This window comes from Rattus norvegicus, chromosome 4 (assembly GCF_021556685.1).
Source record: "Rattus norvegicus strain SHRSP/BbbUtx chromosome 4, alternate assembly SHRSP_T2T, whole genome shotgun sequence".
Taxonomy (NCBI): Eukaryota; Metazoa; Chordata; class Mammalia; order Rodentia; family Muridae; genus Rattus; species Rattus norvegicus.
Genome location: NC_141537.1, coordinates 37,568,292 through 37,580,564, shown reverse-complemented (window position 1 = coordinate 37,580,564; position 12,273 = coordinate 37,568,292). Strand labels below are relative to the sequence as shown.

At 41.9% G+C, this 12,273-nt stretch overlaps 1 protein-coding gene across 12 annotated transcripts in view; it reads left to right on the top strand.

Annotated features, from left to right (window-relative positions):
- Positions 1–12,273, top strand: part of Ica1 (islet cell autoantigen 1) — a 141,515-nt gene that overhangs the window by 24,234 nt on the left and 105,008 nt on the right. For all 12 annotated transcript variants that reach the window (XM_087659428.1, XM_087659422.1, XM_087659427.1 and 9 more), the window contains 2 exon segments: positions 3,104–3,176; positions 10,409–10,532. In XM_087659428.1, coding sequence (XP_087515554.1) covers positions 3,104–3,176; positions 10,409–10,532 — 197 coding nt within the window.

Below are 12,273 nucleotides of genomic sequence, written 5' to 3'. Positions count from 1 at the left end.
CTTGCAGCAGCGTTTTTATTGATGTAAGTATGCTTTCATCTTGGTACCCGCTGTCATAGACTATGCATCTGTTGTATCTGGATTTACTGTTTTGTCCACACAAGGAATTTCTGTTGCAAAAATGTTAATATAGGCACAGATGTTCACAGAGAGAATGGGTCTACCAGTAGAACATTAGAATTATATGCAAACTATTACGGAGTGTTTTTACACTGTATGACCTGCAGAAGGCTAATTTACTCTGTTGACCCAGAAAGGAAGTCCCCTTACCAGGCTTTATTAATGCTTGGATTAGGGGCTGGGGAACGGTTTGGTGCACAAGTACATAGACTTGAGTTTGGATCTCTAGCACCAGCACTCGTATTCATGTAAATCAAGACATGGCAATGAAAAAGAGAGAGAGAGAGACAGAGAGAGAGAGAGAGAGAGAGACAGAGAGAGAGAGAGACAGAGAGACAGAGACAGAGACAGAGACAGACAGAGACAGAGACTATGAATGTGTGTATGTGCACGTGCATGTACAATAGTTAAATCCCGGGGGCTTTCTGGCCAGCTAGTCAGTGAGAAGAGACATTGTCTCATATAAGGGTGTAAGCCATTGTGATGGTTCAGTGAGTAGAAGCGCTTATTGTTCAAGCCTCACAAATGAAGTGTGATCCCCAGGGAGAAGTGTGATGCACAAGGGGAGAACTGACTCCTGAAAGTTGTCTTCTGACCTCCACCTGCATAGTATGGTATAAGACACACACACACACATACACACACACACACACACACACACACACACACACACACACAAGAGTATTGACAAATTAAGTAAAATTTAAAAGTAGGGTAGCTTACCATAAAGATACAAAACATTGACCTCTAACCTCCCTATATACATATGCAAGTACAAAATACACATAGTTACTCTACTGCAAGACATTGAGAAATTAATATATATATAAATATTATGTTCAAGTTTAGTCTTTTCATAGCTGCCAGGGCATCGTGGGCTGTTTTGAAGATGGCAGGGTTTGCTTTGAGTATGGTTCACAAGTGAGTACAAGTGCCCAAACTCAGGATGAAACATTCCAAAGCTGCTCACTTTATCACACCTAACCAACACCTTGAGTTTTAAGAGGTCAGCAGTAACAATGGAATGCAACATCACTGCTGTGTTCAAGTTAGAATTAGAACCTCTCTGTTCTTACCCAGATGGTGTGTGGCCCAGAACCCTGCTATTCGATGTTGGCAAAGTGACAAACTCTAGTGTTTTCTGATTTTTTACATTTTTTCTAATGGAAAAGGACTTTTTCCCCCCTAAACAGGTTGAGCATGTAATTTAATAATTACATAAGTTTGTTTCTTCATTAATTTTGTCATATGTGTTATGAAAAGTTCATCTGTTTCTGCTCAAATATTAAAGCACTTTATGAAACCAAGGCATATTTTTATGTTAGCATGGGCAGTAAACCATAGGAAGAGGAGAAGCCTTGGCTTGCCTCATTGAGCAGCTCCACAGAGGCAAGATGTCTGTCATCTTGTGTAATTGATACCTGCCTTGGTCTCTGAGTTCATGGACAGAGGTTTGAGAAAGTATCAAGTCTATCAAATTAGTCGGCTTTCTGTTACTGCAGCAGCTACTGTAGAATTACCGGAGAAACCGGTTTATTTTTGGTTCAGGGTCACTCAGCCCAAATGCTTTCAGTGGTATGATGAGGTAGCTTATTGTGACAGAAGTGTCTGGCAGAATAAAATAGCCTAGAAACAGAGGGAAGGCTGGGTTCCAAATACCTCTTCAAGGCCATGTTCTCTGTGAGCTCACTTCCTTCTACCAGGCTCTGACCCTTAAAGGTCCTGCCACTTCCTACAGGCAGACAACCAGCCTTTACCATGGGACTTTGGGGAGACATTTCCTCACCAAACCAAAGCATCTCTTCTATTTTCAAGAATAATCGTTTCTGAGGGAAAGAACAGGCTTACACTATCAGTCAGGCTTTCCTAAAGGAACAGAGCTGACAAAATGAGTGCATATTTATAAAGGGGTGATTTATTAGAGTGGTTTGCAATTATTTATCTAGCTGTGGTCTGATTAGTTCAACAATGGCTGTCTCTCAAAGGAAAGATCAACAGTCCAGTAGTTGTTTAGCCTATGGGGCTGGCTGTCTCAGTCTACATTAGAATCATGAAGAAATAGGTTTGACACCAGCAAAACAGTGTAGATGAAGTTGCTTGTGAATGTGAGGGCAAACAGGAGGAAGTAAAAACTTTTCTTCTTCCATGTCCTTTTATGCCACCAGAAAGTATGTCCCAGGTTTAGGGTGCTCAACTCAGATGAGCTAGTCAAGACTATTCCTCACAGGTGTGCCCAGCAGCATGGAGTTTAGTTGATCCCAGATGCAGTCCAGTTGAAAACCAAGATTAACCATCACAACTACCATGAGCTCAAGTTTAGTTAGATTCTTTCCAATACAGTTCTCCTGCCTTCTCCCCGGTTTCTTCATCATGGCCATAGTCTAGCATGAGGTTGTCTCACTGTGTACTTTATGATATTGTTGGGAAATAGGTGGTGATGTTTGTTCTTAGCCTGATACCGTTTTAACAGATGTCTTCTAAATAGACATTTGGCTAGTTGATTTTTGTTTGCTTACATATTTGATAAAAGACAGTGGGTTCATAAAGTAAGATAATGACATCATTTAAATACAACACTTAGCCTTCAGAGCCGCCATTTTTTTTTAACAAAAGACAGTAAGTGATAAAGATAACACATTAGGTTAGAATGAATATTGGATCTCTGGTGTACCAAGCCCTCTAGTTGGGCCCCTCCCTGAAGTTTTGTTTTTCATTTGTTACTTCAAGAGTCTGAGGGAAATAACTACTCTGTAGAACTCAGCATAGGTCATAGAGATGATCAGCTTCAGTGACTACAGGTGGAAGGGCATTGACCACTCACTGTATATTTTACTCAGTGTGATACCACATACACTGAGACATGCCTGTCTTTTAGCAGGAAAATGGAGTATTGTGCCTTTTTTCTTACTTGAACTTTTATAGTCACTAGTATATCTTTGTTGCAGTGTTGTCTCTCACAGCATTGTATTGTGTTTCCTTGCAGCTGTTTCATTCGATTCAGAGAACCTGTTTGGACTTGTCTAAAGCAATTGTGCTCTATCAAAAGAGAATATGTTGTAAGTATGGTTTAAGTATGCTATTGAGCTGTAGCGTATCATTTAATAAGTTCAGGAACTACACAGGGGGTGTGCCTTTGTTATTTCAGTTGGGAAGAAGGTCTCTACTAGGTTTACCATTGATTAACTTCAGCTCTTTTCAAAGCAAGTATCAGACTAGGAGGATTTTTTCTTTTTTTTACTGAATCATCCATGAATGCAAACATGCTTTTCATTTGCCCAATTATAAACATTCTTTGAACTTTATATCTTGGGATTTTTGATTAGGGTTTATTTTTACTTGATTCCCTTGGTTATTTTATGCCCACTTTTTTGTTGTTGTTGTTTGTTTGTTTTATGACAAGTAGGGATGGAAAGTACAATTAGCTAATTCACTGAATATATTTTGTCACCAGAACTTCCTCATGAGCATTTCTTATGTTATCTATAATATTCGGGTTAAAATTCTGTCCCAACCATGGGGCCAGAGGGATGACTCAGCAGTAAAAGGCATGTGTTGTTCTTCCAGAGGCTCTGACCTGAGTTTGGTTTTCAGCACTCACATTGGGCAGCCCACAGACACTTGTAACTCCAGCTACAGCAGATACAGTGCCCTTTTTGGGCACTTTGATCTGTGGGAACCGTGCAGTGGTCTTCTGATTATAGCAGCATGGGCTGGCTGTTGGTTTGTGGATAGGCCATGCCATCACAGTTGGGAAGGTGAGGAAGAGTTCTTTGCTGCTTAGACTGATCAAGACCCCTACTTTGATGGAGGACTAAAATAGAATTGTCAGTGTGTGGGTGTTGCTATGAGACTGCTATAAAAAGAAATGTAGTAAATTTCTATGGGTTAATTTTAAAGGTAATATTTTAAATGAAAGAAAACAGGTAAAACTGCATATAACATTCTGTCTTTCATGCAGAAAAAAGGGATTAATAAAATATAAATATGAAAAAAGAAGGACACTCAGAAATATACAAATAGTATATACATTGTGCGGAAGGAAGTCAAGAAAGATCAAGCACAAATGAAAAGAATTAAATGCCAGTTGAACAGTGGTGGAGAGGTCATGAGAAAGAGAGAGGAGGAGAAGAGGGGGTGCTGGAGGTTGGGTTGTAGCTTTACCTCAAAAGGTGCATAGTAAATCTGACTTAAAACCATAATGTATTTTCCACACTCACAAAACACCTAAACCAGGACACAGGGGTGGGGCGGATGGGGTGGATGGAGTCACTGATGCGCTGAATTGCATTGCAAATAGCATCATGGAAATGGTCAAATGAGAGAGAAGGAAACTAACTCAGTAATGCAGAGGACAATGTTTTTAAGACTAAACACAAAGAAGTACGCACACATACACACACAGAGAGAGAGAGAGAGAGAGAGAGAGAGAGAGAGAGAGAGAGAGAGAGAGAGAGAGAGAGAGAACTGGAGCAGATAATAAGTTTATTGATCCTAAGTACATGGGTGAACATTCTCAAGCTACCAAGCAACTAAATGTGGTGTAGTTGAGAGTGTGCTTTAAAATCGACTGCAGATCAGGGAAGAAGGCACAAACACAGGGGTTGTATTGAAACATGGTCAAAAAAATGACCCATGATGAACAGTGCCTTGGGGACCTGTGAGAGGCTCCAGGAAAAAAGGCAGAGGGCCTTTTACCTCAGGTGCGTTTTGTTCCTTGGATTGTGCTTGGATATGGTTTTGTATCCCCTGTGACAAATATTTACATTCAATTTATAAGGCATCTTTATTCTTGTTGGATAACACAGCTATAGAACCCATCCAATCAGTGTACCGTAAACCTGGGCATGGCCCTCTGCCTTGCTTTTAGGCTTTCCCAGATAGAATCTATAGCATGTGCCAGCTAATTGTTTCAGTTGGTCTGTCCTGAGAAAGTTCTGGGGAAGGGGTGTTCTGTTAACATTTACTGTGTGCTGGCTGGAGTTTATTTACACATGTTTTCTGATTATGTTTCTCTGATTATGTTTTTCTGATCTGAAACAACCTTCTTTGCATCATCGCTTTCTTTGTTACATTCATGTATAAAAGTACAGTGAAACTGAAGCAAGATTGTCTACAGCATTGGACTATCGTCCACCCCAGGTCCTCAGATCCCAGGTCTGGTAGACAAGATCTGCACAGGTTGCCCGAAAGTCGACAGGGTCTGATGAAGTCATTGCTGTTAACCTGTGCAGATAAACACACACAGAAAGGAACTCAAATGAGCATGTGTGCCCTGGTTGGAGCATTGCAGCTTTCCTGTCCTGAAATATCTGGAAGCATCAAGAGCCCATAGCACAGATGGTTCCTACTGCTCGGTTCTTGTTTTCTAAAAACTCTTTTCCATACCTTTGCAGAAGTGACTGATTTCAGGCCTAGTACGGGGAAACCAAAGATGTGCCCTGGAATGCCTTGCAGGGCCACAACCTAAGGAGGTTCTTGAGAAAGGATGGGGACTTAAAGGACACAGAAGCAAGCCAGGACGATATGTTCAACAAAGTAATGATAGTAATAAATGATAAGAAAAATAACTTCTGATTGTGTCCATTTGGAGATAGATGCACAGGTAGATGGATGGATGAGTAACTGCCATGGTGTAGGCTGAAAGATAAAATAAATCCTTTCCTTCCTGGTTTGGTTTGTGTTGCTGTGATAAATAGTATGACCAAAAGCAATTTGGAGAAGAAAGGTTTGTTTCGTCTTAAAACCAACAGTCAGTCATGAAGTCAGTCAGGGCATGGACCTGGAGACAGGAGCTGAAGCAGAGACCATGGGGAGATGCTGGTTACTGCATTGTTCTTTTCTCCTGCCTCTGCTCCACCAGCTTTCTTGTAGAACCCAGTACCACCTGCCCAAGGGTGGAACCACTCCCATATTAATGTGGGCATTAATCATTAATCATAGAAATGCTTCCCAGGCTAATTTGATGGAGGTAACTTGACAACTGAGGTTCCCTCTTATAACTCCAGGCTATAGTGTGTGTGTGTGTGTGTGTGTGTGTGTGTGTGTGTGTGTGTGTGTGTGTGGTGGGGGGAGTCTATCTGGTAGGCCCACGACAAGAAATTACACCATGCAACAGATCTGGTATAAGGGGGGTTACTTGGGGGAAGTGGGAGGCAGTGTGAGGACCTAGAGAAGGGGTAGAGGCAGACACGTTGACAGGCAGGCAGATTGGAGCAGAACCATGAGGGCAGAGATCAGGATGGAGCACAGAGGACAGAAACAGGGAGAGAGAGAGAGAGAGAGAGAGAGAGAGAGAGAGAGAGAGAGAGAGAGAGAGAGAAACTGGCAGAGGACACATGGGAACAGAGAGAGCTGGCGTGGGTGGCAGTCCTTTTAAATGCTGCCTACCTGGTGGTGGGAGGTGATGACCTAAGCCACTGCTAGGACCCTTGGAGGAGCCTAGTGGAATCCCCTATAAGCTAACAGCTATTCTTAGAAAGCATCAAAGTCTTAAAATGCCAGAGCCTAAGGAACTGTCAGAGCTAGAAGAAAAGAAAAGAGGGTATCTCCTTGCTATGTGTGGCCCAGGGCTAAATTCTGGAACCGAAAAACAAAACAGCAGCAACAACAACAACAACAACAAAAACAATAATGGAAAATCTAGTAAAAATTCAAGTAAGGACTGTACTTTAGTTAATAGGATTGTATCTATGTCAATTTTCTAGTTTTGAACCTTGAGCCATCGTAATATTAAAAAGAGAGAGAGAGAGAGAGAAGAAACCAGGGAAGGGTATATCACAGTTCTGAATACTGTACATGACCCTTAAGTCTACCGTAATTTTAAAAGAGATTAACGAATTGTAAATTGGATCATACTGCCACTCACTTTGGAACACTACATACAAGTTTATCACAGTTTGTGCACTAGGAACAGGCTTAGCCCCAAGTGTATCCCTTGGGCCCATTCCCTTTGCCTCCCGGGCTGTAGGAGGTCTTTTGCACTGTTTCTACTGCTTGGTATGTCTGTGCCCTACTAATCCTAAGAATGACTCCCTCTGCCACTCAGAACTCAGCCTTCCCTGATCCCACTCTAGAGCAGTCTGTCTTGCTCAATCTCTCTGGCATTTCTCCTATTGTGTCTCGTGTTTGTGATTATGTATGCTTTGTTTTTACCACCTGCCACTTGAATGTGAACTCTGGAGGGATGGGGACAAGCTATGTCTCCTTCATTATTACTAGATTAGCTGTAAATCTGGACAGAGTTGGTTAAGACTGTTGAGGAAATTGGTTTCCTGGCTCTTCAGTTGATTTTTAATCTTTAAAGGACACATCCGAAAATATAATCAGCAAGCAAATAAATGTGAGTGGGCTTTTATGTGAAATCTTAAGACCTAGTTAATTGGACCTTTTGAACAAGTGGAGGCTTTGAATGATAACTGATATACGTGTTGCATGAGAATGACCATCGTCAGCCTTGACTCTGATGGAGCTCAAGGTCTCTGCAAAGCACTGCCAATTAATCAGAGGCAGCGTAGAAAACCAGGCCTGTTTCTCACCAAGTTTAATCCTCTGGTGTGTGAAATGACCAGAAAACATCCCAGAATGCTTCAATCTATTTAGATTATTAAGGAAAGACACATGTCAACAAGTGTACATTCAGCTATTCTGGATTGGTTTCTTTTGGCCTAAAGTTAAATGCGTTTGTTTGTATGTGACTGGAATCTTTAAGGGTTTTTTTTAATTTGTTTTTTGTTGTCTTTTTTTAAGTGACAGTAGCCAACTGCTTTTAGAAGCAAAAAGTGAGAAATTGCTCTCCATAGAAAGCAAAAGGTTCTTGGTAGAATCTAATATTAGCCAATGAAGAGAAATGCATATGGCATTGAAAAGGAAATCATATACACATTTTTAAGCTACATAAAAAAAAAACTATGGCATGGGTACAAAACAAGCATTTAAAATGAAATACAGTGACAAAAAGGCAAAAATTATAGCTAGCGCAGTCTCACATTCAGTCAGTGCCACAAATATACAGCTCTCTGCTAGTTTGGACAGAAAGAAAAGACTAAAGAAGGCAGAGTCTCACAGCACAGACGACACAGGCCCATGCTCGCACACTCACAGCCACCTCACCATGCCAAGTACTAATGCATGAGCCCAAAGGGTGCTGCTCTCCAGAAAAGAGTGGGACTGACCACGCCTCAGCCAAAGGAAGCCTTTAACTGGGCTTGGATCTGTGATGGTTCTGTGAATTTTATTTATTTGTTTATTTTTGTTGGTTTGTTGTTGTTGGTGGTGGTGGTTTGTTTAGTTTTGGTTTTGGCTTTTTATGAAACCAGATCTCTCCTCTGTATCCTTGACTGACCTGTCTCTCAGGCCCCCAGACTCTATCTCCTGAGCTCTGGGCTTGTAAGTGTGCCTGCCTCACCACAGCAGGCTTTAGGAACTTGGATCTTGAGAGGGAAGCATGAAGAGAGCCATTATTTATCTCATTTTTAAGAGAAATAGGTTCCAAAAACCCTTCCTCCTGCTACAGGACTGTAGTCACATGTAGGCAAGCAATAGTGAGTTCTTTGGACTTGTGGTTCCCATCCAACCTTGTGTAGTTGTTAGGGAGATTAATACTAATAATGGGGTACAATGTGAAGAGTGGGGAGACTGATGGGTTGGTGAAATAGCTCAGTCCTCAGATCATGGTGGAAAACAGTTTTGAATATACTACATATACACTGTGCGAAGAACTGGCTACAGGAGACAAGGGTTGTGATCAGGGACTACGTCACTTCCCCCAAGTAAACCCCCTTATACCAGATCTGTTGCATGGTGTGAAGTAGAGAAGAGTTCTAGTGACATTTCAGATGTGTTTTATAGAGACAGATGACATATGTGTGCACATCTATGTTGTTGGCATGCAGGAGGCAGAGGCTGAAAGATGTGGAAGGATTGGGAAGTTGAGGCCCTCTTGAGCTGCATAGCAACATTCTGTTTCAAAAATACCAAGGTTAGGACTAAAAAGATGGCTCAGTGGATAAAAACAATTGATCCCAGGACTCAGAAAGCTGGGTATGGTCCATGTGTACCCATTACCTTAGAGCTGGGGTGGAGTGCAAAGGCTAGGTGGCTTGGGAGGATTTCTGGTGCTTGCTAACCTCTGGCCTAGCTCCATATTTAGTAAGAGACTTGTCTCAAGGGAATAAGGCACAAAGTCATAAAGCCGGACACCCAACATCCTCCTCTGGCCTCAGTGCAAGCACTAGTGGGCATATACCATACACGTTACCAGTGACGTAGCTCCATGGTAGAGTTCTCATATTGCAAACACACAGTCCTGTGTTTGTGGCTCTGGGGAAGGTGGCTCTTTGGGTCCTTTTTGGTAGTTTCGTGGATGCTTGAATCAGTTTCTAGAACAGAGTGAGTGTTGCTATTATAAAAAATGGTGCTGGTCATTTTTGTGACTGCTTTCTTACCTCCTGGGAATATACTTAGTACTCCTAATGGTACAAAAGCAGTATCAGAAAAATCATACAGACTTTATATATATATATATATATATATATATATATATATATATATATATATATATATATATTTCCCCCCCTACAGAACCAGTCTGGTGGTAGAAAATATATATATAAAAGGTGGCGTGTGCCAAATCACTGTCGTACTAAATTGCCCCATCTGTCCTTGGCTCTAAAAGTAAAATCAAGTTTAAGTATAACCCATCCAGATTTGGTTCCAGTTCTGTACTTTTAAAATTTACCAAATGGTCTACCTGAGGGCCTAACACACTTTGTGTCCCCACTTCCAACTCCAACTTGCTTCCCAGTGGTTGAGGGGTTTGAGCTGATTTACAAAGGACAGAATGTAGCTCAGGCAGCAGAGATCAAAAGTCAGCAGGTTAGAGTAATAGGAAGCAGCTAGCACCGCTTTCTAGGCAGCCACAAAAGGTCCCCACCGTCTGCCTTGAAAAACCCAACTCCTTCATTTCAGCTGGAAGCAGCACATTGTGGGCTTGCTTTTCAGTACAGAGGTCATTCTCTGGTTCTGATTACAGGGCACCAAACTCACTGACAGATGTATTCGAGTGAATTTGATCTCTCCTATTGTAAATGGAAGACCAGCATGGACATTAAATGGCTGGGTGGGGGAGGTGGAGGGACTTACCTTGCCGCCTGCCACTTGGATTTAATTTCCTCTCACCTTTGCCCCAGAAGAGAGAGAGAGAGGGCCTTGTGAGTTGTCTCCCTCACTTTCTTTGTCATAAAAATGCGCGCCCCGCTCACTGCCCCTTTCCCTGTTTTTCTTTTGTCAGTCTTGTCTCAAGAAGAAAATGAACTGGGAAAATTTCTCCGATCCCAAGGCTTCCAGGACAAAACCCGAGCAGGAAAAATGATGCAAGCCACAGGAAAGGCCCTCTGCTTTTCCTCCCAGCAAAGGTGTGTGTGGCCTTCTCGGAGACTCTGTTTTGGGGGAACTCACAGAGAATCTGGGACCCACTTCTTCCTATGGGGGAGTTACACAGTCTAGAACACACGTTGGCCTAATCCTGAGGAGCTATTCTGTACTTAGCTGGTTTCCACTTCCCTCTGATTCAGAGAGCATGTAGGATTTGTTTTTTTCCCTGGTATTTAATCTTGTTTGTCCTCTGCTCTGTGGGAGGCAGCATGTGTGCCAATCATTGTGAGTGATTACATTTGACCTTCAAGTTGTTCATAACAATCAGTCTGATCCCCTCTCAGCATTTGATTAAAGCGAGAGTCTAATGAGACCAACTTGAAAGGTTCCCTCTCCACTCTCTGAGGGCTGATCCCGGCAAAGAGGTAGAAATCTGGATGCCTAGGACTATATACTCCTCAGGCTGATGGCCAGCAGCGTCACCCGGGAACCTGTTAGGAGCAGAATCTGGGCCTCGCCCCCACACCTATGAACTCTAACTCGACATTTCAAACAGGTCTACAATTGATTCTGATGTACACGAAAGTTTGACAGTCTCCAGTACAGAGGAAATTGTGACAGAGCTGTTGCATTTCAAAACACGACCTCAACTAATGTTTCTGGCCTTTTTTTTTTTAAACAGTCCTGAGAATTTGTGTCACACAACTGCTTTTTTTGTGCCAGAGAGAAAAGACTTAGTCTCTCCTTCCCTACTAACTGATAAGGCCAAGAAAATGTCTCCGTTAATATCACGCAGAATTATATACCTAAAGAAAGTTTTGCTGGTAGTTTCCAAGGTTATGTAGACTTCAGAAATTCACTTACTCAACTTGTCCCACCTGGCGTCCCTATTTACCCTAAATTACTGTTTTCGCTCCTTGTAATCCAAGAGCAGGCCATTGATTGGCAACTCACATGAGTGTTACTATGGAAACCCAGGAAAGGTGGCACAAAAAACGGGGTTGGAGGGGCGGGGAACTGCAATATCTACAGGCCTTCAGTGACCCCATTCTTGGATATTCTGGTTCTTGCTCATGGTATCTGGACCCTGACTTGTACGCAGTGGCAGCAGTCAAAAATGAATATTGCCATTCCCCACTGTTCTCTGCCACAGTTTAATTTTTTTAAAGTATTTTCTTATAATCTTGAATTGTACCTTTAGTGCTTAAAACAAAGAAACCGAAAGGAGAAAGATTCTAAAACAGATGCGGTATAGCCCCTTGTTAGATAATTCTTTTGTGTACACAGCCTCTCCCAATATTACAAGGATAATTGGTTCCTGGGAAATCAGAGAATAAATGCAATTATGTTAAGATTGTATCATTGATTTCAGTGAGAAAAAGTTTAAGTGTGCCTGTACACTAAAACTAATAACCTATTTATAAAAAACTGTTGAATCCCAGATCACATTGAGGGTTACTATTATCAATCACACTTATTATTCTAATGACTATCCATTTACAGTCTGGATGATTATGTATCAAAATGATCCCGCAAAGTATCCATATATCACCTTAAGTTAATGTTATCTTAATGCCCCCCTCAATCTCTTTCTCTCTCACACACACACACCCACTCACTCACACACCCACACCAGTAAAATCAATCAACCAAACAATGCAAATACGGGAAAGTAGACTAGCAGACAGCAGTCTCCACTAATTTAATGAGGTGTGACCAGCTACTTGGGAAGGTGGCCTCTTCTGCAGTGGCTTTGCTTTCACAGCTGCTCTCCAGCCACCT